This window comes from Geotrypetes seraphini, chromosome 12 (assembly GCF_902459505.1).
Source record: "Geotrypetes seraphini chromosome 12, aGeoSer1.1, whole genome shotgun sequence".
Taxonomy (NCBI): Eukaryota; Metazoa; Chordata; class Amphibia; order Gymnophiona; family Dermophiidae; genus Geotrypetes; species Geotrypetes seraphini.
Window position 1 is genome coordinate 51794479 of NC_047095.1, and position 27515 is coordinate 51821993.

Below are 27515 nucleotides of genomic sequence, written 5' to 3' on the forward strand. Positions count from 1 at the left end.
TAATTTAAATTCTTTAAGAAAATTTGAATCCACAATCAATGTATTATCGAATCTCCATACAAATCTGTTTTTATCTTGTTCAATAAATTTAAATTCAATCCACACACCCCCATGATAAGACAAAATAATTGGATCTATGGAGGCTTGTGTTACCTGTTGTACTAATTGATTTGAGACAAAAATATAATCTATTCTTGAAAAAGATTTATGAACATGTGAACAAAAAGAAAATTCCTGGTCATTAAAATGAAGTATCCGTCATATATCTTTCAAATCACAAGATTGTACCAAATTATCTAACCCTAATGACTTCATAATTTTACTTGGATTTTTATCCATTAATGAATCCATAACAGCATTAAAATCTCCAGCCACTACTAAATTAGAAGCAGCCAGTGGGAGTAGTAATTGTTGTAACTTCTAAAAAAATTCACTTTGATTCGTATTTGGGTCATACACATTTAATAGTTCCAGGGAATTATTTCCCATGCTCATTTTCACATGTATCCACCTACCCAAGGGATCAGAATCAATCAGCTGAAAATTAGCTGTACACCTTTTATTTACTAATATGGCAATCCCAGCTTTTTTTCCCAAGTGCAGGGGCAAAAAAACTCTGTTTCACCTAGCCCCCTTCCAGCTTTTTTGACTCCACAATTGATAGGGGTGTCTCTTGTATAAAATATAAATCCGCATTCTGCTGTTTCAGGAATACAATTTCTTTATAATGTCACTGGGGTACTAATAGTTAAATACTAGTGGAAGTCAGAAAAATATTAGAGTTCAAACAAAAGAACTGTCTTCTCATTCAAATTGGTAACCAAACTTCAGGATTGCAACCGTCACGTTTGAAAGTCACTCAGAGGTATAGAGTTCTTCAAGAATACAAGCATTTTTTTATTTTTAATTTGATGGTTAAGGCCATTGACATTTAATGAGAAAATTTTAATCTCCATTATAAATCTTAATTCTCGTATACCCAATCCAACAAAAATATTTAAATTTATTTAAATAAAAATGAATAGACACCATTACACTATTTTTAGAATTTAGAAATTTCAATTTTTCCTCACCAAGCCCTCTCTTCCCTACCCTTTCTCCCACCCTCCCAATCCAAATCATTATACCCATCCCTCCCTATCACCCCCAAAATAATAATGTAAACTTGGAAATGCACATAGGGATTCAGGTTATGAGAAACCCCTAACAGGCCAAACTTATAAAGTAGCGTTATTACACTAAATTAAGCTATCCAAATCCATTAATGAATCATTGTTAAAATAGTACTAATTTAACTTTTGAATTCTTACTTCTAATTGATTATGGATATTTACAATTTCATAAAAACCAGAAATAAATAAAATAACCAGTATTGATTAAGAAAATTAATTCCCCAACATTATACCCTATAATATTGAATATAAATCATTCCTGTACTATACTGTATTTAAAGTTAATCACAGCAAATAAAGTAAATCCTACAAATTATTATGACTATATCCATATATCTTATACAGTTATAATTAATTTTAATTTATATAATATTCATTTTATAATTGCATTTTAAAACATATATATTGAATTAGTAATATTATATTAATAATCAGCCATATTTACATATAGAATACATATATTTACATATAGAATACATATATTCAGTCCATTAATATCCTATATTAAATCATATTTGATATATTTGATGACTGAGCAAATTTCATATAGCCCTTTGTACTATCTTATACTTACAAATATATTAATCTTAATAATAATGAATAAAGTTTTACCAATAAAAATATTTTAGACATGTGGACAAATAGAATTCTACTGCAATAAGGACTGAGCTAAAATAAAGATCAATACAGAAACCCTTCTCATATTATATCATTCTAAGTCAAGTTATATTGTGATATCAAAAGATCATACAGTTCATCCAAAATTTAAAGGGAAAATGAAATATCTAAACAAAAAAAAAATCATATCAAATCATTCAGATGTTATAGATGAATTATATTTCTTTAAATAGCTTGTTTTTTTACTTTCAATCCTTAAACTTTTCAGTAAATTAGGTTTGTTTTCAACCAGATAACATTTTAAATTTTAAACATCATTTCCTCTGAATCTAATCTCAAAATTCGTTCTTGAAGAATGGTAATATTTCTTCTCTATATAAGTATTCAAAGTGTCTAGAGATTCAATCAATTCTTACTGAGCCTTTAGTTTGAAGTAGATATATTCCGGACAGAATCTCCAATTTCCTCTCCTACTATCTTCTTTGTCTTCATAGGCAAACGCCTAGTGATGTAAAACAGGTCTAATACATTAATGCTATAAATATATCTCTTGTGTTAACGATGTTCTATACCTCAATGACAGATAAAATCTAGTTAAATATTTTCGCTCCTGTTATCTTTCCTGTTTTCATAGTCTAGCGCTAGGTGAAGAAAACAAGGTCCCATATAAAAAGTCTGCAACTATTTCTTCTGAGTTAGTGACACACTATTTAACTATGACCAATATAGTTTAGTTAGATCCATGAAAGCATGTAGGTTTATATCCTTTGCCGATCCCCTAACTCACTTCCCTTTGAACTTTCATGCATTGCATATCTGCTTCTTTGCTAGTCGTATAATTTCTATAACTTGTTGATGTCTCAAAAGTCTAAAAATTAAAAGACGCGGCCCCTGTTCTTCATTCTTAAAATAGAAGGGGCATGCCAAGGAAACAGGACCCTGAACATGAACACATTATCTGCTTGGAATAGATCTTTTCATTGTAACAATGCCCCCCCCCCCCAAGAACTGTGGTTCAAGCAAGAGAACTGTCAGAAGAGTGGTTAGACCATCGACCCATATGAGTGGGCAACACATACATGAGATTATCTAGTTACAGTTAACAGTTTAAAATTTTTCAGTAGTTGTCTGTATTTACTATATAAATTAGAGCTTCCCAAACTCTGGGCCATGACCAATGCTCCCTCTATTGAGAAGAGTCCTCCAACTGAACTACTGCCAGTAAAAGGGGGGGGGGGGTGCTGTTTCAATACTGTGTTTCAACTGTTAGGGATAGATAGGGTCCCCAGATTCCTACAGAGCTTGCCGGTCCCTCACTCTTGGTTATAGTGACAGTGAAATAGTACCCCCCCATACACACACACACTGGCAGGACCGAGGTGGAGAATTACTTAGCTTAGCAGTGGTCAGGAGCTCAAAAGGGGTCATGAAAGCCTTATTTGAGATTGCAACCTGGGTAGGCTCTCAATAGGTGTATCATCAGTATAGATTCAGGGAGGAGAGGGGAGGGGGTGTCACAATTTTATTTAACCACAATCGTTGGGTCACATGCACAACATTGATGAACACTGGTATAAACCCTTGAGCACAGTACAAATTTCAGACAATATGAAATTGAATTTAAGCATACTGCTGGTTTGCCTACCTCTTGAATAGCAGTCATGACAACATGTTGCACAGACTCTTCAAGTGTCATTATGGTTTGAATATGTTCTGAACACAGACAAAAAGAGCATATTTTGAAAGTAAAACAGGTCATGATAAATGGCAAGATATTTGAAATATTCAAAGCCTGTTTATTAAGAAAATATGTTCAATATATTCTAGTGATACGGTATATTTCTCCCTCCGCATTCGCTGTGACAGGGGATTAACAGAACCGCAAATACAGAACAACCATGAATAACTTTTTCATATTTGCTATTCGCTGTTTTCTATTAAAAAACCATCATGAATATAGTGAAACCGTGAATAACATGGTGGGAGACCTGGCCTGTTCCTGAAGGAGAGGCAAAACACAGTGAAGAAAGTGCTGGGAATCAGCGATTTTCTCTGTAAAGACTTGGAATCAGCGATTTCTCTAGGCAAGCTGACTTAATTTGGGGGGGGGAGGGGAGAAGCCAGCAAGCTAAAAACTATGAATAATCGAAACCGTGAATGCTGAAACTGCGAATACAGAGGGAGAAGTGTATATGTAAATTATGAAAGACTTTCTAATATAAAGTTACTAGAACATATTACAGCTGTTTAGCCCACTATCTCATTTAAAACAGCACTATTTTCTTACAAACATTTCCACAGCTGCAAATGGAAAAAACTCATCAGAAGACTAGTACCTTTACTACTACAAAAGTTCTGAATTATAACATACTTTTTATATGGGTCCTTTTACAAAGTTGTGCTGCTGAGCAGTGCACGCTAAATGACGAGCCGCCCTTTCTATTCCTATGGGTGGCTCAGCATTTAGAGGGCACTGCTTGGCAACACATCTTTGTAACAGCCCAGATAGGTTCTAAGCCCTCTTGAATAGATTTTGTAGAAACTTCCAGAAAAGCACAGTTACTTACCGTAACAGGTGTTATCCAGGGACAGCAGGCAGATATTCTTGACTGATGGGTGACGGCACCGACGGAGCCCCGGTACGGACAATTTTAGAGTGATTGCACTCTAAGAACTTTAGAAAGTTCTAGCTCGGCCGCACCGCGCACGCGCGAGTGCCTTCCCGCCCGACAGAGGCGCGCGGTCCCTCAGTTAGTATAAGCCAGCTAAGAAGCCAACCCGGGGAGGTGGGTGGGACGCAAGAATATCTGCCTGCTGTCCCTGGATAACACCTGTTACGGTAAGTAACTGTGCTTTATCCCAGGACAAGCAGGCAGCATATTCTTGACTGATGGGTGACCTCCAAGCTAACAAAAAGAGGGATGGAGGGAAGGTTGGCCATTAGGAAAACAAATTTTGCAAAACAGATTGGCCGAAGTGTCCATCCCGTCTGGAGAAAGCATCCAGACAATAATGAGATGTAAAAGTGTGAACTGAGGACCAAGTAGCAGCCTTGCAGATTTCCTCAATAGGAGTGGAACGGAGGAAAGCTACAGATGCTGCCATTGCTCTGACTCTATGGGCCGTGACAGAACCTTCCAGTGTCAGTCCGGTCTGAGCATAACAGAATGAAATGCACGCTGCCAGCCAATTAGACAACGTACGTTTAGAAACGGGACGTCCCAATTTATTTGGATCAAAGGACAGAAAAAGTTGAGGAACTGATCTGTGGGGTTTCGTACGCTCTAGATAGTAAGCCAGAGCCCTTTTACAATCCAAAGTATGTAGAGCTTGTTCTCCAGAATGAGAATGAGGTTTTGGAAAGAAAACAGGTAGAACAATGGATTGGTTGAGATGGAATTCAGAGACAACCTTAGGGAGAAACTTTGGATGTGTACGCAGAACCACCTTGTCATGGTGAAAAACCGTAAAGGGTGGATCTGCGACCAGTGCATGAAGCTCACTGACCCTCCTGGCAGAGGTAAGAGCAATAAGGAAAAGCACTTTCCAAGTGAGAAACTTGAAAGGAGAGGTAGCCAAAGGTTCAAATGGAGTCTTCATTAAGGCAGAAAGAACCACATTGAGATCCCAGATAACAGGAGGGGCTTTAAGAGGTGGTTTCACATTGAAAAGCCCACGCATGAACCTGGACACCAGGGGATGAGCTGAGAGAAGTTTTCCATGGACTGGCTCATGAAAAGCTGAAATGGCACTGAGGTGGACTCTGATGGAAGAGGACTTAAGGCCAGAGTCAGACAAAGAGAGCAAATAGTCCAACAACGTCTCCACTGCCAGGGAAGTGGGATCAAGATGATGAAGAAGACACCAGGAGGAAAATCTCATCCACTTCTGATGGTAACATTGCAGAGTGGTTGGTTTCCTGGAGGCATCCAGAATGGAACGAACAGGCTGAGATAAAAGAGTATCATGAGATGTCAGCCCGAGAGATACCAAGCTGTCAGGTGCAGAGACTGGAGGTTGGGATGTAGAAGGGTTTCCTGCTGTTGCGTAAGCAGAGAAGGAAACAGAGGAAGAAGAAAAGGTTCCCTGGAACTGAGTTGAAGTAGAAGGGAGAACCAATGTTGCCTGGGCCACCTCGGAGCAATCAGAATCATTGTGGCTCGTTCCCTCTTGAGCTTGAATAAGGTTCTCAACATTAGAGGCAGAGGAGGGAAGGCGTACAGGAACAGATTCGACCAGTCGAGGAGAAAAGCATCCGCTGCCAGACGGTGAGGAGAGTAAAGTCTGGAGCAGAATAGGGGCAGCTGGTGATTGTGAGGAGCTGCAAAGAGGTCTATCTGAGGAGTGCCCCATTGAGTGAAGATAGACTGCAGAGTTACAGGATCGAGTGTCCACTCGTGAGGCTGGAGAATTCTGCTGAGTTTGTCCGCTAAAGAATTCTGTGCTCCCTGAATGTAGATAGCTTTCAGGAAGAGATGGTGATCTATGGCCCAATTCCAGATCTTTTGGGCTTCTTGGCATAAAAGGCGAGAGCCTGTCCCACCCTGTTTGTTGATGTAGTACATTGCAACCTGATTGTCTGTGCACAACAGAAGGACCTGAGGAAAGAGAAGATGTTGGAAGGCCTTGAGGGCATAAAACATCGCTCTGAGTTCCAGGAAATTGATTTGATGCTTCTTTTCCTGGGCTGTCCAAAGACCTTGAGTCTGGAACTCGTTCAAGTGAGCTCCCCATGCATAAAGAGAGGCGTCGGTGGTGATGACCATTTGATGAGGGGGCTGATGGAATAGAAGACCTCTGGATAGATTTGAGGATACCAACCACCATTGAAGAGACTGACGAAGAGATGATGTCACAGATATGTGTCGTGAGCAAGGATCCGTCGCTTGGGACCACTGAGTAGCAAGGGTCCATTGAGGAGTGCGCAGGTGAAGACGTGCGAGGGGCGTGACATGAACTGTAGATGCCATGTGCCCCAAGAGTACCATCATTTGCCTGGCTGAGATGGAAGGTAGTGAAAGCACCTGCTGACATAGAGACTGAAGGGTCTGAAGACGATTGGATGGTAGGAAAGCTCTCATGAGGAGTGTGTCCAGGATCGCTCCAATGAATTGAAGTCTCTGAGTGGGGATGAGATGAGATTTGGGTAGATTGATCTCGAACCCCAGAATTCGTAGAAACAAGATGGTTTGGTTGGTGGCCAGTAGAACTGCTTGAGCGGATGTGGCCTTGATTAACCAGTCGTCCAGGTAAGGAAAGACCTGGAGGTGGTGAGAGCGTAGAAATGCCGCTACCACAATGAGACACTTGGTGAAGACCCTTGGAGAGGAGGCAAGGCCGAAGGGCAGCACCTTGTATTGGTAATGACAATGATTGATCATGAAACGGAGATACTGTCTTGAGGTTACATGGATCGGTATGTGAGTGTATGCCTCTTTGAGATCGAGGGAGCATAGCCAGTCGTTTTGATTGAGAAGAGGATAAAGGATGGCTAAAGAAAGCATCTTGAATTTTTCTTTTACCAGATGTTTGTTGAGATCGCGGAGATCCAAAATTGGTCTGAGATCTCCTGTTTTTTGGGGGACTAGAAAATAACGGGAGTAGAATCCCTGCCCTTTTTGATCTAAAGGAACTTCTTCTATAGCGTTCAGAAAGAGGAGGGATTGAACTTCTTGAATAAGGAGGGCAGATTGAGGACTGTTCAAAGCAGACTCTTTTGGCAGACTTTGGGGCGGAAGAGTCTGAAAGTTGAGAGAGTAGCCGTGGCGGATGATGCTGAGGACCCATTGGTCCGAAGTGATAACTTCCCATCGGCTGAGGAACAGAGAAAGTCGACCTCCTATAGGTTGAGGCAGGAGAGCAGGAATAGGAATACTGGCTATACTGTGGAGAATGAAGTCAAAAGGGCTGTGACTTCTGCTGAGGAGGTGGTTTCACAGGTTGCTGCTGTGGCTGCTGTCTGGGAGGCTGACGTTGTTGCTGCCTCTGACGCCTGGGTTGCTGAGCAGTGGTAGGTAATGGCCGAGCTGTGAAGCGGCGTTGATAGGCCGACTGCTGCCTATATGGTTTTGGCGGAGGAGGCTTCTTTTTATTTTTAAGCAGGGTATCCCAGAGTGTCTCATGAGCAGAGAGCTTTTGTGTGGTCGAGTCCATGGATTCCCCAAAGAGCTCATCCCCTAGGCAAGGGGCGTTGGCTAACCGATCCTGATGATTAACATCAAGGTCGGATACCCGAAGCCAGGCCAGGCGACGCATAGCTACCGACATTGCTGTCGCTCTGGATGTAAGTTCAAAGGTGTCATATATGGATCTAACCATGAACTTACGTAATTGAAAAAGAGACGACAAGCAGGTATGAAAGGAGTGATGTTTTCGTGAAGGAAGGTACTTTTCGAAGGAAGCCATGGTGGTAAGGAGATGCTTCAAATAAAAAGAAAAATGAAAAGCATAATTGCTAGCTCTATTTGCTAACATAGCATTTTGGTAGAGCCTCTTACCAAATTTATCCATGGCTCTACCTTCTCTGCCAGGAGGTACCGATGCATATACACTGGCTCCTGAAGATTTTTTAAGGGTGGATTCGACAGTTAAGGATTCGTGTGGAAGTTGAGGTTTGTCGAACCCAGGAATGGGAATTACCTTATATAGAGAATCCAGTTTACGTGGGGCCCCTGGGACAGTTAAAGGAGTCTCTAAATTCTTATAGAAAGTCTCCCTCAAGATGTCATGAAGAGGGAGTTTCAAAAATTCCTTTGGAGGCTGGTCAAAATCAAGGGCATCCAAAAAAGCTTTGGACTTTTTGGATTCAGCCTCCAAAGGAATGGACAAGGAGTCACACATCTCTTTCAAAAAGCAGGAGAAAGAGGAAGTGACCTGTTTGGAGGATGGGTCAGGGACAGTTGAATCCTCCTCCTCTGAGGAACATTCGCCTTCAGAAAGAAAGGGTTCCTCTGAGTCTCCCCACCGATCAGGATCCCTGACATGGGAAGCATGGTCCCGAGACTCAGGTGTCGATGATTGTAAGTGTCGGGTTTTGTGTAACGACTTACCCGACCTCATCGATATCGAGTCAGGAGATGTTATCGGTCGCACCGGTGCCGAAGTCTGTACCGATTGATGGTGAGCTCTCGGCTCCGGTGCAAGAACTGGCATCGATACTGATGAGGTTAGTTGAAGCGGTACCGAAATAGTGGAAGCAGGTAACACAGGCTGTTCCACAATCGGTACCGGTAGCTCGGTGCGGACCGGCACCGGAAGGTTCGGAGCCAGGATAGCAGGAAGGAGCTGTTTTAATTGGTCCTTAAGCTGCACCTGAAGGATGGCCGTGATGCGGTCATCAAGGGATGGCACCGGTACCGCCTTTTTCTTCTGCGGTACCTGCGGTGCCGCTCGACGCCCCGGAGATGAGGAGCCCGATGTCGAGGGACTCACCTCTATAGGGGCGGAACGCTTCCGCTGGCGTCTCACAGTCGGCAGGATTGGACTCACTGCACTCGAGACCGGAGGACGCTCCAGCGGGGAAGGCTTCTTAGCCGGCTTACCTGACTGGTGAGACGCCGGTGCGGAATCATGCGGCGTCGAAGAAGAGGGTGCCGACTGAATCGGTGCCGAAGCTGGAGTCGATGGAACGGGGTCGGACATCTCGGCACCGAACAATAATCGCTGCTGGATTTGGCGATTTTTTAATGTCCGTTTTTTTAGAGTGGCACAGCGGGTGCAAGTAGAGGCCTGATGCTCAGGACCCAAACACTGTAAACACCAGTTGTGTGGGTCCGTGAGAGATATAGGCCGAGCACACCGCTGGCACTTTTTAAAACCCGGTTGAGGGGGCATGAAAGGAAAAACGGCTTCAGCCAAATCGAAGGTCGAGGCTTCGATGGTGGCAGAAGGCCCCGCCGGGGAAAGATTAAATTAAAGAAAAAATTAAGGATCTTTTTTTTTTTTTTTTTTTTTTTACAAAATAGAAAAAAGAAAAGAAATAAGGTAAATAATCAAAAGTTTACGCGAGCGGGAAGGCAAAGAGAAAAAAGTTTCAACAGCCGTTGAAAAACACATCTTCTTAGCTCCGCGGAAACTAAGAAACTGAGGGACCGCGCGCCTCTGTCGGGCGGGAAGGCACTCGCGCGTGCGCGGTGCGGCCGAGCTGGAACTTTCTAAAGTTCTTAGAGTGCAATCACTCTAAAATTGTCCGTACCGGGGCTCCGTCGGTGCCGTCACCCATCAGTCAAGAATATGCTGCCTGCTTGTCCTGGGATAATGGGAGCTACCTATTTCTTTACAGTTCCAAGCACACGGAGTACTTTTTATGCTTTTCAACAAATGGAATGCTGCAAAGAATCATATAAAAAAGGGATAATATCTGTCCATTGGCATGACAACTCTCCAAAAAAGGATGGAAATTCACCAAATTTGGAATGCAGGAAGAAAACGTGAATGTCCGGGAGAAGTATTAATATATCCAACAAGTCTGAATTTCAGAAATCCCCCCCCCCCCACTGAGAAACTGCTAAAGGTGCAGGATATTGGCCATCCCTCCAGTTCCAAACTCATCCCGTTTTTCAAGAGCTTAGCCTAGAGCAGTGTATTGCAAACTATCCAGCCGGGGGCACACTAAATGCAGTACCCCGGCCGGAAAGTACCCGTAAATGCGTGGTCGTCGACACGCTGACGTCACGCATGTGTAACATCATTGCGTCGACATCTGCACATGCGCAGAGGCCCATCTGGCTGCTTTGGTGGAGGGATCCAGGAGGAGGAGAGGTACGGAGAAACGCCGGTGAGGAGGAGTCATCCGCACCGGCCGCCTGCTTTCAGTACGTGCCTCTCACTGCGAGAGGCACAGTCCTGAAGGCAGGAAGCTGGTGCGGATGATGCTCCTCCTCGCCAGTGTGAAGCGGCACACCTGAAATCTCAGGAAGCACATAGTTTGCGATACACTGGCCTAGAGCAACACAAGCAAACATAGATAAAATCAAACAAGCACCAGGGAGCACCAAAAGGTTTTTTTGTGCATCACTTCCTCATATTTTTTATTTATTTATGAATTATCATGAATTAATACTAAAAATTAAAAAATATTAAAAAATTCTTCAATTAAAAAAAAAAAAAAAAAAATCCAACTCCTAATCAGATAAAGTCATCTATACCAGTGGTTCCCAACCCTGTCCTGGAAGACCACCAGACAGTCAGGTTATCAGGATAGCCCTAATAAATATGCATGGGGCAGATTTGTGTGCCTGTTACCTCTAATATATGCAAATCTTTCTCATGCATATTCATTAGGGCTATCCCAAAAATCCAACTGGCTGGTGGTCCTCCAGGACAGGGTTGGGAACCACTGCTCTATACTATACTAGAGAGGAGGTCAGGATAACAATCATAAATACCTCCTCTCATACTACTAAAGTCATACATACACCCCTTATGTTTCCATACCCACACTAGTGCTGCCTGATTCACCAATTCACTTTGGTGAATCGATTCGAGTAGATTTGTTTCCTTAAAAAAATTGGACTTGCCAATTCAGTGACCCAGTACCGGGTCTCCTCTGGGTCTCCTAAAGCAACAGCAGTGATGAACAGGCTGCCCCTGGCCTGCCCGCTGGGGCTATCCCTCTGCCACATCACTGATGACATCATGACGTGGCAGAAGGAAGCCCTGGCAGGCAGGCCATCAGCAACCTGTTCACCGCTGCTGGTACTTTAGGAGGACCAGAAGTTGAGGTCTGACGAGGGGGGGGGGGGTCAATCGGGAAGTGCTGCACAGAGGGATGGGGAAAGAGGAATGGAATTCCCTTTTCCCGCACAGAATCTTGCGCCAGCCGTGTCAGCATCGAATCTCACCGTGTCGCAGTATCGGCAGCAATTCCCACGCGCTGCCTGCTGCTGACCCGGAAGTCTCTCCATAGCAGAGGGGAGACTTCTGGGTTAGCCACTGGCAGCATGTTAAAATCAATGCCGATACTGCGACCCGAAGAAGCAAACGGAGTCCAGGGAAGGAGAGAAAGAAAAGTTAGTGGGACGGGGAAGAGAAGGGATGAAAGGAACTTCAGGAAGGAAAGCTGGAGGCACAGGGGGAGGGAAGGGGTAAGAGGAAGGAAAGCTGGTGGCACAGGAGGAGAGAAGGAGTGAAAAGAACTTCATGAAACAAAGTTGGTGGCACAGGGGGAGAGAAGAGATAAGAAGAAGAAAAGCTGGTGGTATAAGGGGAGGAAAGAAGAGATGCTGGCACAAGGGGAGGAGAGGGAGACATGCATGGTGAGGGGAGAGGATGAAATTGCACATAATAGAGGGGAGAAATGGAGAGATGGTGCATGGAGGAGGATAGAGAGAACTGACATAGGGTACACGGAAGGGAGAGAGAGGAGTTGGATATGGGGGAAGATGAGAGGGAGAGAGTGATACACACAAGGTGGAAGGGGAGAAGAAGGGAGATATTGGATCCAGGAGCAGACTGGAGTGATGGAGAGATGTCTGGAAAAGGGAGTGAGGGAAGAGATAAGGAGTGCAGTAGGGAAGAGATAAGGAAATGTCAGGCTATGAGGGTGGGAAGTAGATGCTGCAGGAGATGCTGCGATATAAGGGTGGAGGAAGGTAGAACCCTGAGGGGGAAGAGAGGGTGACAAGGAAACGGATACAAGGATAGATATAATAGAGGGTAGAAATATGGTAATGGAGGTACATTGAATATGAAAGGGAATGGAGGTCTGAGGAAGGAATGAGATGGGGAATGGGAGAGAAGATGGAAATTTGATAGGTAGCTGAAACGTGCAAAAGAAGATAAGGGTAAGAAAGAGGCAGAAAAGAGCTATAAAGGAAATGATCAATATGTCTGAGGCAAATGTAGTGAGGGAATAGACAGGAGAGAGCAGTCACTTGAAGGTGAATTCGCAGAAAGCAGAAAAAAGAAATTGGAACCAACATGATGGAAAAATAAAACATCCAGACAACAAAGGTAGAAGAAAAAAAACATTTTATATTAACTGTTTAAATAGAATATAAATTAGCAAAAGTATTGTTTAAATTTTGACAAATAAACTTGCAGAATTTGGAATCTTTTAACACAGAATTCTGCCAGGCATAAACAAAGGTAGAAAGGGGTGAGGGAGAAATTCTGCATATGGTGGAGGAATAAGAGAAAGAGAAAGAAATGTTGGACACAGAGTGGAGGGCAGGGAGAGAGAGAAAGTAAGTAATGTTACACATGATAATGGAGGGGAGGAAGTTAGAGATGCTGCATGGAGGAGAATAGAGGTTTGACCCAGGGTCGGGGAGAAAGAAGGGGGAGAGAGAAGGAGAGAGAAAGAGAAAGAGAGAGAGAAGGGAGAGAGAAGAGAGAGAGAGAGAGAGAGAAGGGAAAGAGAGAGAAAGAGAGAAGGGGAGGGGGAGGGGGAGAGAAGGGGAGGGGCAGAGAGAGAGGAGGAGATGGGGAGAGAGAGAGAAGGGGGAGGGAGAGAGAGAGAGAAGGGGGGAGGGAGAGAGAGAGAGAGAATGGGGGGGAGGGAGAGAGAGAGAGAGAATGGGGGGAGAGAGAGAGAGAGAGAGAATGGGGGGAGGGAGAGAGAGAGAGAGAGAGAGAATGGGGGGAGGGAGAGAGAGAGAGAATGGGGGGAGGGAGAGAGAGAGAGAGAGAGAATGGGGGGAGGGAGAGAGAGAGAGAGAGAATGGGGGGAGGGAGAGAGAGAGAGAGAATGGGGGGAGGGAGAGAGAGAGAATGGGGGAGAGAGAGAGAGAGAGAGAGAGAGAATGGGGGGAGAGAGAGAGAGAGAGAATGGGGGGAGAGAGAGAAGACAGTAGGATAGAAACAAAAATGCTAGCTATAGAAGTGCAAGGAAAGGTACAGAGACGAAAAATGAATGTGAGCATGGGGAAAGAAAACGTCAAATAGGCAGGAGACCCTGGTGAGCGCATTAACAGAAGACAAACAGAAACCAGAGCCTGAGACCAACATGATTTGAATAATAAGATGACCAGATAACAAAAGGTAAAAAAAAAATAAAAATAAAAAAAATTATTTTCTATTTTATGATTACAATATGTCAGATTTGAAATGTGTATCCTGCCAGAATTGGTGTTAGCGAACTGTGAGCTAGGACCTAACACCAAGGGGGCAGCAGAGCCCTCTGGTGAGGTAGGAGGGATTCAAAAGCTGGATTGGATTCCTTCTGAACGGTTCGCAAACATAGGAATATTACCTGTCCATCCAGAATGACACACCTATTGCACTAGAAACAAGGATTACTGGAATGTATTCCCTTCCCCACAACCAGCTTAACCATTAGGCAAACTAAATAGTTACCTAGGGCAGACACCTTCTAGGAGAAATATTTAAAAGTGCTACAGTCAAAGCAAATTAGATCCTAACAGCCAAATAGACTCATGGGGCCTGAAAGATAATTTGGAGCTGGGGGGGGGGGGGGGGAGTACTAGGGTGCTTAATGCCCTTGCACTGGCCCTGCCCTGCTCTTCCCTTGAGAACATTACTAAGAAGAGATCAGTTTTTCAATCCAACTGAAATGAATCAGATGATGCCTAACAACTTAAATTATAAAAAGAGGAGCAGGATTGAAGTTCATCTATTCTACAACACAGCCTAACTGCATTTGCCTCAAAAAGCCAACTCTCAAAAAACCAGCCATCACTTAAATGGCAGAACTATCTGTAGCACTTTTACATCTATTCCTTCCATCTGGTCAAAAAGCTTGCAGAACAGAAAAGCAACAAAGATACCAAAACCTTTATAAAAGATTTTTCATGCCTAAATGCCATTTTACTCTAAAGTGTGATTCTGCATTGCTACATTTTATGATAATTCCAGAAGCTTTTATGACATACATAGGCTCTCATGTATCTTTATAAAATAGACATTTTCCTTACCTCTCATTGTTGAGCACAAGTTACAAAATTATTCCCCCAAACAGTAAGGCATTAACTTATTTCTATATGATAAGAAGTAGAATGCTTCTGTATAAGCTGAACATCTCCTCAGAAATGCTACCTGGGAGAAACATGATTAAGCTTTCCTACAAAACAGCTATTCACAAGTCTTAATTTAAAGAATAAAGCTTCTTTAGTGCTTCCTCTTGAGAGGAAGAGATAAATCCCTCCATTTCAAAAGTTCACATACCTTGTTTCTTTTCACAGTTAACAGCACAGCCTAAAATGAGCTGCAGCAGTCTACCCAATTCTGTAGGATTTGAATGTTCAACTATCTGATTTAGATCAGGAAGAAGAAATTCTGAAATCTGCTGGTCTAAAAACTGCAATGGGGGAAAGATTACAAAGTCAACCTTTGGTTTGTATAACTGTTCTTCATATGAAAAGCTAACCCACCTCATTTACACGTTATAAATAAGTTCATTATAAAATTCACAGGACTACAGCATAGATTTCACACAGTCTATTCATTAAAAAAAAATAAAAAATAAATAAATCTTGTGCTATTCTAAAAATAACTAAAGAAATGTGTTTAATAGTTAAGAAATAAATATACTAAAAAGAAACAAGGCTTAGGATATATAAATTTTTTTACATAAGAGGTTTATAAATAAAATTAAAATATTACATTTTTCATACCTCATTGTAATAGTCCACAATTCCTTGAAGAATCTTCTTTAAATTATTGACCTAATTATATTAAAAGCAATAAATATACTGTAATTGTGTTAATAATTACACAGTTACTGTTGATTTATTAAAATTCAGAGAAACTTACGTCCTCTTTTATAAAGCTGCGCTAGCGGCTGCTCTGCGCTAAAGGCCCCGAAGCCCAAAGAGATTTATAGGGCTTCGGGGCCGTTGCCGCGCGGCAGCCACTAGTGCAGCTTTGTAAAAGAGAAGTTAATTTAGGGCATGCTTCACTATGCTCCCTCCCCCCCATTCAGTGAGAGCAAAAAGGTCCTTAATTACAATCTTTCAATCCCTGCATGTTTCACAGCATTATGCTTAATAGTATTTCGCTAATACTGGCTAATTACCAAGGGTATCATATAACAACAATACATCAATCCCCCTAGTGTAATATCTTAACTTTTAATTTTCTTTTTTATCTCATATGATCCTCAGTAGACACAAGCTTGAGGGTTTTTTTTCAGTAAAATGTTTAACCAATCAATTCCGCTCTTCATCGGATCATTTTTCCTTAACTTTCTCCTTTTTTATATCTAATAAAATAAATAAATGATAATTATTAATAATACTGTAAAATAAAGCCCACTTATCTTGTTTAGGCTCTATGTGAGGAGCGCCTCTCCCGACACGATCATGTTTCAATTCTATTTTCTTCAGGGTCAAGGCTCCCACATCCATTCTTATATTTTCATTTTCATACTTTGAATCATTTATTCTCTGATGTTTTAAACCACGCTCCACGATATCCAGCAGTATTTTTTCACAACAGCCATTGTGGATATCATGGAGCGTGGTTTAAAAAACCAGACTCCACAGGACCTGAACAACGTGGACTACTGGGTGAACCTGCAGACATAACTTGCATAGATGGGAAGTTACTACCAGCATCACCTAGGTAAAAGTACAAGGAGCTGTTGCCAGCCCAAAGGGAACAGCCGAAAACTGGTAATGGTTGTCCAGGACTTGAAATCTCAGGATATGGAAGTATATGGAGTATCTGCTTGAGCCCAAATATTCAGGCAGCACCAACTCTATGGCCCGAATATCTAACAGCCTCTGAACTGTAGCTATGATCTTGCTTGAATTCTCTGGTCACCCCGCTAGGGAGACCACAAACCAGTCAGTTAGGGGCTGGGCGAATTCAAGCTTATAACTACTCTGAATGATCTCCAGCACCCAATGGTCTGACAAGATCTGCGCCCAGGCCTCTGCATACTCCAGAGAGAAGTCCCACTATCTTCAGGGGAACTGCTCGGGACCTGGCATCATTGTGTTTTCTTGGAGTTTGAAGCAAAACAAGAAGGCTTGGCTCTGCCTGGGACCTGAGAATCTCTGTCTGGATCCCTGGAAGGATCTGAGATTAGGCACCACCTGAGTACTGAAGAAAGCATCTGGAGCCATGAAAATTAGACCACCCAGGGCCTCTAGAGGCTTACGGTCTACTGTCAGGTAGAGATTTCAGCTGACAATCTGCCATGCTGGTCATGAAATCGTTCAGTCCCTTTCTGAACAACATTTGTCCCTTAAAAGGAAGGCTGCTGAGGATAGCCTTGGAGTAGGAAACTCCAGCCCTGTGGGCTGAGATCCAATAAGCCAAAACTTTGCTAGAGCATCAGCTATGTAGTCCACTTCTACTAACAGGAGCTGGGGTAAAGGCTCACCCATTAGCCAGCTCGAAGCCCCTAAACCTGGTATGACAGGCACATGTCCTAAAGGAAGCTGCTGCAATTGCCTTGATTCCCAAGGCCAGTGCTTCAAATTGTCTTAAGAATCACATCCACTCTACAATCATGCACATCCTTTAATAGCATACCTCTCTCGCTTGACAGGGACATGCTTTTGGTTTCCTGTGCTACCAAGGAATCTACCTAGGGCATTGCGAACAGCTGCTGACACTCTTATGCTATTGGATACAATTGAGCCATTGTCTTGGCTACTTCAAGAGACCCTTCAGAAGCATTCCAATTATCAGTGTCAAATACGCTGATGTCAAGATGCAGGGGAAATGAGGAAGACTGAGCTCTCACTGCCTGCTGGGAGACCAAGTTTAATTCCTGCAAAGAGTCTGCAATAAGCTCTAACAGAGCTAAGGTTCTGAACAGCTGACAAACCATGAGGTCATTCCTTTGATTGAGGGCCACCACTGTATCTTGCACTCTCGCACTGGCCTACAATGCTGCATCTCCCAACAGTAAAGGAAAATAAATAAATAAATAGACTCCTCATCGACTGAGTCTCCCTCAGAAAGGCCCATCGGATCCTGGCCAGGCTATGACACTGAGGCAGATTACATTACACTGATGTCTTCTATCCTGCCAATACCTTTCAGTTTTAGGCGGTTTACAACAAGAAATTAGCCTGGGCATTCCCAGAGAGATTACAAGGTTGATAGCTATAGTATACGTCGGGATCTGGGAATGGTTGAAACGGATTGGTTAGATCATTTGACATTTCTTGAATAGTATGGTTTTCAGTTCTTTCCTGAATGTTCTGTAGTTAAGCATCATGGTCAGCAGATTTGAGTGCTGGTGGTCTAGTTTTGCTGCTCTGGTGGCTAGTAGACCGTCATATATTTTTTTGCTTTGCATACCTTTGATTGGAGGGTGGGTAAAGTGTGCTTGAGTTCTCCTTGGTCTGGATGTGTTTTTCCAGATTAAGCGGTTGTTCAGATAGCTTGGCCCATTTCCATTTAGGGCTTTGAACAGGGTGCAGTAGAATTTGTGTTGTATGCGTTCTTGTACTGGGAACCAGTGTGAGTCTTGGAAAGCTGAGGTAATGTGGTTGTATTTTTTCAGAGTATATTAGTCTTGGGCTGTATTTTGGACTGTTTGTAATTGTTTTAGCATGTTGGCAGGGCATGACAGGTAAAGTATATTACAGTAGTCCAAGAGTCCTAGGATTAACACTTGTACTATGAGTTTGAATTGTTCATTGTTGAAGTATTTTCGGACTTATCTTAAGTTGCGCATGGTTGCGAATGCCTTCTGAACTGTTTTGCTGATTTGAAGTTGCATGGTGCAGCCTTTCTCTATCATTATTCCCAACAGTTTTAGGTTGGGTTGTAAGGGATATGTGATGGAGATGTGCTCTGGGAGGCCAAGTCCCCTTGTGCATCTCCTGGTGAGGTGCCAGACATCCTCTGGGGATCTCATCCATCCCAATAGGCTTGCCACATCAGATTGACAAATTGTGGAGAAAATGCCATATTAGGTAGTGCAGAGTCTCCTTTAGCTTGCATCTCTTGGGCTCCGAGGCCTCCACACTCCAGCACTTAGACTGACCGCCATTCCGTGGCTCTAGAAGGTATTTACTCCCAACTGACCCCCCCCCCGACCATTCTTCAGCCCTAGAGAGGAAAGGAGAGGCTAAGCCAAGCATTTCCACTCCCCTTCACGTGCTGTGTGGCATGTGGTGCAAGGGCGCTCTTTGGGTGCCCATCCAGTTGAAACCTGGCATGAATTGAGGGTAAAGGAGCCAGAGGACATCATCCCAGCCAGTTTTGAGACAAAACAAGGTGATTTGAAGGCTCTGAAGAAAATTGGGAAATCCAAGATGGCGGCCACTGCAGCATTTTAGTACCAAAAAAACAGCTCCAAAATGCTTTAACTAAACTAAAAGAGCGATTTTAGGGGTGGGGAAACCTAAGGGAAGGGACAGAAACCTACAAAAAGGTTTTAAAGACCCCCCACACACAGATTTTCCTCATAGGCTGAAACAGCCTTACTCATGGTGACCTGTGCTGGAAATGTCTGCCTCAGTTCCAAAACATAGTAACATAGTAGATGATGGCAGATAAAGACTCGAATGGTCCATCTAGTCTGCCCAACCTAATTCAATCTAAAAATTTGTTGGGTTTTTCTTTTTTCTTCTTCTCCTTAGCTATTTCTGGGCAAGAATCTAAAGCTCTGTCCAGTACTGTTCTTAGGTTCCAACTACTGAAGTCTCTGTCAAAGCTCACTCCAGTCCATCTACACCCTCCCAGCCATTGAAGCCCTCCCCATCTATACCCTCCCATAAACAGCCACATATAGACACAGACCATGTAAGTCTGCCCAGTACTGGCCTTAGTTCTTCAATATTTACTATTATTTTTTGATTCTAGATCCTCTGTGTTCATCCCACGCTTTTTTGAACTCTGTCACCGTTTTCCTCTCCACCACTTCTCTCGGGAGCGCATTCTAGGCATCCACCACCCTCTCCGTAAAGAAGAATTTCCTTACATTGCTCATACAGTAGTAATATCTGTTTTAAAAGGGAAGGTATAAGTATGCTTTTTGTGAATATTATCCCATGGGAAATATGTGCACACATTTATGCCTATTGGGCATCCACAATATGTACCTAAGTCCATTCCCCGAAATGCCTTTGTCCAGGCCTGATTTTTAAAAGGCCATTTCTGTGTGTAATATATACTTTTATGAGCAGAAATGCTAAGGTAGCTGGATCTGGAAGAAGACATAACCGCCTCAAGTGGATCGCTCCTCCAATGCTGAATCTTCAGGCCAGACATGAAAGAAAGAGGAGAAACGCAGCCGACACCCTGCAAAACCTCGCTCAGCCCTCTATGGATGTCTGACAGTCTGCACCCAAGCCCCTGCAATGCAAAAGGGCAAGCAATGTTACAAGGGGAATGGACCCAGAGGTCAAAAATGTTTCTGTAGGCTGGCCAACAAGTATCACAGAGGGATTGGCCTGTTGGCTGCAGACCTCAGTCTACTTCTTCTCCATGCAGGCAGAGCTGAACCCTCAACGAGGGGAGCTCTGAGCACTGAAAGTCGTCAAAAATTTGTGAAAAGATTAGAACCCCTTCCCCCACAAAAAAACCAACCCCTAAACAGAGCAGATCAGAAAGACACCTTCAGATCATGTGCAGAAGATAAAAGATGAAGCCCTCTGATGAAGAAGGGATTCAAAAGCTGTAGTTTCCTTATGCATGGCTCGCAAGCAAGGGAATATTACCCATCTATCCAGAATGACACACCTATTGCACTAGAACTGCTATACTGTATTAGACCAAAACATTCATGAACAGCCTCAGCAGCATTTAGCAAGTAAAATTCTAAATTTATACCCAGATACACTACTAGAAAACCTCATTCACTGATTTTTAGTTTAATTCATTGTGGTTGCAACTCTCATCCTTGGCGTCTCTGCTCTAGTCCTGCCTTCTCCAGATCAATCCCCTCTCCTCAGTCCTTCTCTTTTCCCTTTAAAATGTTTTCTATTCACAGTGAAATACTGTAGGTATTCAAGTCTAGCATAATTTAATGACTGTGTATTTCTAAATTAATTTTGCTGTCTACAATGAGCTTCAGAAATATTATGACAGATGTAGAGCCTCAGAAGATAAGGGGAGGAGCTATGACCCTCATTGCCTAGGAGCCTATATCACTGTCAGTCCCTCTCTGGTGGCAGAAACAAGATTCAATCATTGCTTTCCTAGTTCTCAGTTCACTGCTCTCCAATGGAAGCCTGTGCTTGCTCAGTTCACAGGCTCATGTGTAATTTGTTGCTGTAGCCACACACAGTCAGTCTCTGACCTTAAACTAAAGCCAGTTCAAGCAATATGAAGCAGGGAAAAAGGGAGTAGCCTAGAAAGTGAAACAGAAGTCTCATAAGAACATATTGGGACAGTGGCCAACACAGGCTCCAAGTACCTAGCTAGATCCCAAGTAGTAAAACAGATTTTATGCTGCTTATCCTAGGAATAAGCAGTGAATTTCCCCAAGCCATCTCAAAACAAGTAAGGAGAGAATGTGTTTGGGGCCTACAGATATGTGCTCATCTAGGGCTCAAAATATATTGTGAATGCAGCCCTAATTATAGTACCAATCGGTTTTATTTCTCACTCATTCTTGAACTATACACTACTGATTTAACCCAGTAATGCTATCTTATATTGTGTATTAAACATATCTGGATACCTTTATCCTGCGATTATCACCAACATCATCTTTAATACGATTTAGCCAGGATTCATCAAACCAGAGAGCATCTCTACAATGAAACAAAAATATTTATATTTATCAAAAAATGCTAGTGCAATATAGTTTACTGGAAGGACTTAGCTAGAAAGTCCTACTCTGTGTACAGAATGGAAATTATTTGGATAAAGCAAGGTTTAAAAGAATTGTTTGTTGCAGTTTAGTTTTTCATGAATTGCTTTATTGATCAAACACCAATTATTAGAGCAGATCACTAGAGCCAAAAGGCAGTTTTCCATTGACAATTTCCCCAGTATTTAAAGGCTTTAATTATACAGTCAGCAATATACTGTATATGCTTCTTTAGGTACAAATGCAAAACCTGTAGCAGGTGTTCTCCGAGGATAGCAGGCATATATTCTTACACACGGGCAATGTCATCAATGGAAACTGGTATAGACACTACCAAAGTGCACTGTCACTTTAAATGTTTAGGTGGTGCCTTTCTGCCTGATGTCGGCTTGCAGGACCATCATTTCAGTAACAAAGATAAGAAGCTAACTAGGAGAGGTGGGTAGGTTGTGAGAATGGAAGATTAGGTACTTAACTCAGTAATCTTCTTTCTAGTAAATAGGCACATCATTCTTGAAGGTAGTCCATCCTTTCTTGCGAGATCCTGTGTATAAAACCTCACTAGCATTATTTTGCTCCACCTCCCATCACTCTGGACTGTCCTGCAATTCCTCAGTTCATATCAAAGCAGATGGTCAGCCCTAGAGAGGAAACATAAGAGGGAAGGATAACGAAGTGGAATGAAACTAGCCACCTACCTGAATGCAACCTGCACTAACGAAGTTCTGAAGGATACCCTCTGGATTCCTTAAACTAGTAGTGATGTCCTCTATCCTTGTCCTTACTGGATAAAGGAAAGAAACAAGGTATCCGGTCTTCCTAGCATATTTGAGGCAGTAAGCAGTCTAATAAACATCTGATTTGGGGGGGGGGGGGGGGGAGGGATTGCTTCAGGAATGATATGCCTATTTACTAGAAAGATTACTGAGGTAAGTACCTATTTTCCGTTCTAGTGCAATAGGCACATCATTCCTGAGCACTTGGGAGGGGGAGAGAAACACAGCTGGTACCCAATAAAGTCCTCAGGATCGACACAAGACCACTGTCTGCGATCAAGCTCTAGGAGTACCAAGAGCGAGTCTTGCTACCAGGGGAATGGACCCTGAGCCACCCAAAAAAAGTGTTTAATGTAGGCCAGCCAGGCAAGTGCCCTGTACGAAAGAGTAGGATGTTAACTTTGCTAATCTTCTTTCTTGTAAATCTACACTTTATTCCAGGACCAGTGGGTTATTTCCTTCTACTGCCAGGACTTTGTAGGAAGCCTCAGAATTTCTGAGACTTAAACCCCTCCCTCTCCATACCTCATCACTGTGCCAGTATCCTAGCTCCTCAGTCTTCTCTCCAACAAGTTTGACCTATCTTCGCACCCTGGGTGTCCAAGTTCACCTGTTATTAGGGCAACTGGCTGATCAGAGCTCCCTCACTGTCCGAGGGGCATCAGGTAGTTCAACAGGTACAATTGCTGCAAAGCCTGGGACGGGTGATCAACTTCAGGAAAAGTCACCTTGAGCTGACGCAGGATCTGGAATACCTGGGAGTTCGGTTTCACACGGGACAGAACAAAGTGTTCCTGCCTGTCTCCTGTCAGGAAAAGCTTCGACAGGTTGTCAGGGACCTTCTGGCCACTCTGGTTCTGATGGAATGGCAGTGCCTTCAGGTTCTGGGGACCATGCTGGCAACAATAAATTTATCTACCTCAGTAGGAAAGAAAAGAGTTTTCAAAAAATTTTGTTTTATTTTTCAATATAGTCCCAATAGCTTCATCCACTTTTCCTGCAATGAATTTAACCTCTTTGAAAATAATTCTTATGTTTGACCTTCAAACTAGGACATTACAGCTTCCTTGATGTCTTCATCACTAGAAAACCGCTGTCTACAGAGAGATTTCTTCAAAACTTGAAACAGGAAATAATATGAGGGAGCCAGGTCAGGACTATAGAGTAGATGGTTCAGCTGATGAAACCCACGTTCTCAAATATCAGATAAGGGAAAGGGCTTGGCGGACAAACTCAGGTAATTTATTCCAGGCATAAAGGGCAGTTAGATGAAAGGAACAAAGTCTGGAATTGGCAGTGGAGGAGAAGGGTATAGCTAAGAACAATTTATCTGAGGATGACTTGTGCTTCCAATGCATTGACTCCATTTTGGACTCAGGCTCTCTGCAACAGACTCAAGTCTCATCTCCAGTCACCAAACAATGAAAAAAAGTCACTTGGTCTTCATGGAGCATCTCCAAGTTCTCCTGACAGCACCAGAGCCTTGTGGCCTTCTGACACGGCATCAACATTCTTGGAACCCATCTTGCACTAACCTTTGATATGTCCAATGTTTCATGAATTATTTTCCAAACTGTAGCTGCTGAGATGCCCATTTCTTCAGCTATTCGGGAAACCTTAATCGTCTGAAAAAATTAAATCCTCGACTTTCTTGCACATTTCTGTAGAAGTTGCTTCCACAGGCTGCCTGTCCAGTGTGAAGGTCATCTTCAATGGACTCAAAATTTTACTTTGTAGGAAGATGGAACAGACTCACCATAAACTGCAGTCATGTGTTCATTAATCTTCTGTGGCTTTTTCCTTTCTTTTGTGAGAAATTTTATCACTGAACAGTGCTCCAAATCTAGCAGTTTCTTACTTGATTCGCACGAGGACTCGCCAGACATCCTGTCTCTTGGAATGTTAAGACTTGCACTGAGTTACAACTGTACATGAGTAACTTTGAGACATGTCACAACATGCACAAACTTGTTTCAACATGCTTGATACTTTTTTTTCATACTCAGGTAGATAAATTATTGAACGCCTCTTGTATATTCTCACTATCCCCCCCCACACACACACACTTTACGCTCATAGGAACTCTAAGCATCTTGAGCAGCGCAGAGCATTCAGCGTACCAGCCTGCGCTAAAAATCACTATTGTGGTTTTGTAAAATGTGTGGGGGGGGGGATATGCGATTTTGTGGTTTTATGTATTTGAGTACCAAACATTTGATTTCAGTATAGTTTTTATGTTTACTCATATTATTTGCATTTTATGATTTAAGGCCCCTTTTATCAAGCTGTGCTAGAGGTTTTAGCGTGGGCCAGTGTGATAAATGCTATGTTCATAAAATTCCTATGTACGTTGGATCATTTATCTCAGCAGCCAACAATAAAAACCTCTAGCGCAGCTTGATAAAAGAAGGGGTTAGTGTGTTATTTAAGATTTATATAATGCTAACACATTTGATTTGAATATGGTATTTATGTTTATTCACGTTTCACATTTTATCATCTACTGTATGATTATTATTTATTATACTCACTATTCGCCCTGGTGGGCGAAACACAGCTGTGTCGGGCACTCTTATTTATGAATCTTTAATGAAAAGATTCTTACTATCTTCATGTCTGCTTCAATATCTACTATCCTATAGTTAAATACAGTATATCCAGAGAGGAAAGGGAACAGTAGGCATGGTTACGGAGCAGAGTTTGGGCATGATCTGCCTTAGGCACCAGCAGGTTTCATTGTTAGATGCCTGTAAATTAGGTCAAGAAAAAGCCTGGCTTAATATATCAGTGCTTAAGTTGAGTGAGGCGTCGCTAGGCACAGTTCTACAAATGGCACCAAGTGGTTGATTGACAACCATGCCAAGCGGCACCTAACTACTTGGCATCATTTTTAGAATCAGAGCTAAAATGCATTATGCAATTCATTTCATAGAGACTATCAAACTATCTTGCCTTCCTTCCCTTTTTTGATTCTAGAGTTGATTAGATAATCTCAATCTGTTTGGATTTCTAAATATGCAGGAGGTGATCAGGTAACAGAATGTATATAAAGAAGCAAAGGCAAAAACAGGGGACGGACCTCATACTTTTTTTAGATCGAGAGCCATGTTTGCCCTTTCAAGTCACTGAAAGGGCTGGCAGGCTCGCTGAGTGGGAGCAGGGAAATTTCCTAGCACATTTTGGTAGAAAACATCCTCCAAGCATCCATAATTAAATGAACTGGTTCACCTCCTAATGATTTCATTAATACAGATCTATTCTGGTACTACCTAAAATCGCCAAAAACATTCAATTTTTTTATGATTAATCTGAAATTTAAAAAAAAAAAAAATCCAGAACATTTTGATTTTTACCATACAGGTTCTTACACAAATAAGATCCACATCTGAGTACCGTATTTTCACGCATATAACGCGCGCATTATACGCGTTTTTACCTACCGCGCATACCCCTCGCGCGTTATACGCGTGAGCGCGGTATACAAAATTTTTTTTACATAGTTCCCACCCCGCCCGACGCCCGATTCACCCCCCCCAGCAGGACCCGCTCGCACCCCCACCCCGAACGACCGCTCGCACGCGCTCCAACCCGCACCCGCATCCACGATCAGAGCAAGAGGGAGCCCAAGCCCTCTTGCCCGGCCGACTCCCCAACTCCCCGACAATATCGGGCCAGGAGGGAGCCCAAACCCTCCTGGCCACGGCGACCCCCTACCCCCACTACATTACGGGCAGGAGGGATCCCAGGCCCTCCTGCCCTCGACGCAAACCCCCCTCCCTCCAACGACCGCCCCCCCCAAGAACCTCCGACCGCCCCCCCAGCCGACCCGCGACCCCCCTGGCCGACCCCCACGACATCCCCACCCCCCTTCCCCGTACCTTTGGTAGTTGGCCGGACAGACGGGAGCCAAACCCGCCTGTCCGGCAGGCAGCCAACGACGGAATGAGGCCGGATTGGCCCATCCGTCCCAAAGCTCCGCCTACTGGTGGGGCCTAAGGCGCGTGGGCCAATCAGAATAGGCCCTGGAGCCTTAGGTCCCACCTGGGGGCGCGGCCTGAGGCACATGGGCCCAACCTGACCATGTGCCTCAGGCCGCGCCCCCAGGTGGGACCTAAGGCTCCAGGGCCTATTCTGATTGGCCCACGCGCCTTAGGCCCCACCAGTAGGCGGAGCTTTGGGACGGATGGGCCAATCCGGCCTCATTCCGTCGTTGGCTGCCTGCCGGACAGGCGAGTTTGGCTCCCGTCTGTCCGGCCAACTACCAAAGGTACGGGGAAGGGGGGTGGGGGTGTCGTGGGGGTCGGGAGAGTCAGGAGAGTCGGGACAGCGCACGTAGAGGCGGGGCAGTGCACGGAAAGTCAGGGCGGGTGAACGGAGAGTCGGGACAGCGCACGGAGAGTCGGGGCAGTGCACGGAAAGTCAGGGCGGGTGAACGGAGAGTCGGGACAGCGCACGGAGAGGCGGGGCAGTGCACGGAAAGTCAGGGAGGGTGAACGGAGAGTCGGGACAGCGCACGGAGAGTCGGGGCAGTGCACGGAAAGTCAGGGAGGGTGAACGGAGAGTCGGGACAGCGCACGGAGAGTCGGGGAGGGAGAAAGGAGAGTCGGGGTGGCCAGAGGAGAGTCGGGGCGGGCGAAAGGACAGTCGGGCTGCATGCGCGGTATACCCGTGAGCGCGGTATACAAAAGTTTTTGTACATAAAATCGTGGTTTCTGCGCGCTATACCCGTGTGCGCGTTTTACACGGGTGCGCGTTATCTGCGTGAAAATACGGTACTGATGATTTTGTATAATGCTACAAGAATGCACTTTTACTAGAAAATGATGGATTGAACAGAATCTTCATGACTAGATATTTAAATTATAAATGTAAAGGAATTTTCATTTAAATCCAATCTGTCCTGTACCCTTGGATATTACACGACTGTACTTCAGTTCTTAGACACCCTACTTTTACAAAATACTTGGGCATTTCAAACACAATAAGCATGATTTTGTAGTTGCTATTTAAATGTTCCTGATAATCATCACATATTTGTTCTATCATTCTCTGAATTTAATATATTCTGAAGTAGATTTTAAAATCTAGTTATCATTAAAACCATGGAATCTTTATTTCAAGGGTCACTTTTCAAGATTCAGATCAATGGCAGTGCGGTGTGTACAGACTGAGGAACAGCACCCATTCCCTCCCACCCAGGCCAGAATTCAACATCCTTAAAAACATGGTGCCTGGGCAACACATCGGTTACTCCACTCTAGTTCC

General features: G+C 43.5%; 1 protein-coding gene across 1 annotated transcript in view; it reads right to left on the reverse strand.

The window, feature by feature from the left end:
- HOOK1 (hook microtubule tethering protein 1) overlaps positions 1–27515 on the reverse strand; it is a 102486-nt gene that overhangs the window by 61453 nt on the left and 13518 nt on the right. The window contains exons 3-6 of the mRNA XM_033916094.1: positions 21343–21415; positions 15365–15415; positions 14916–15048; positions 3436–3503 (exon numbers count right to left, since the gene is read on the reverse strand). Coding sequence (XP_033771985.1) covers positions 3436–3503; positions 14916–15048; positions 15365–15415; positions 21343–21415 — 325 coding nt within the window. The remainder of the gene's footprint in view (positions 1–3435; positions 3504–14915; positions 15049–15364; positions 15416–21342; positions 21416–27515) is intronic.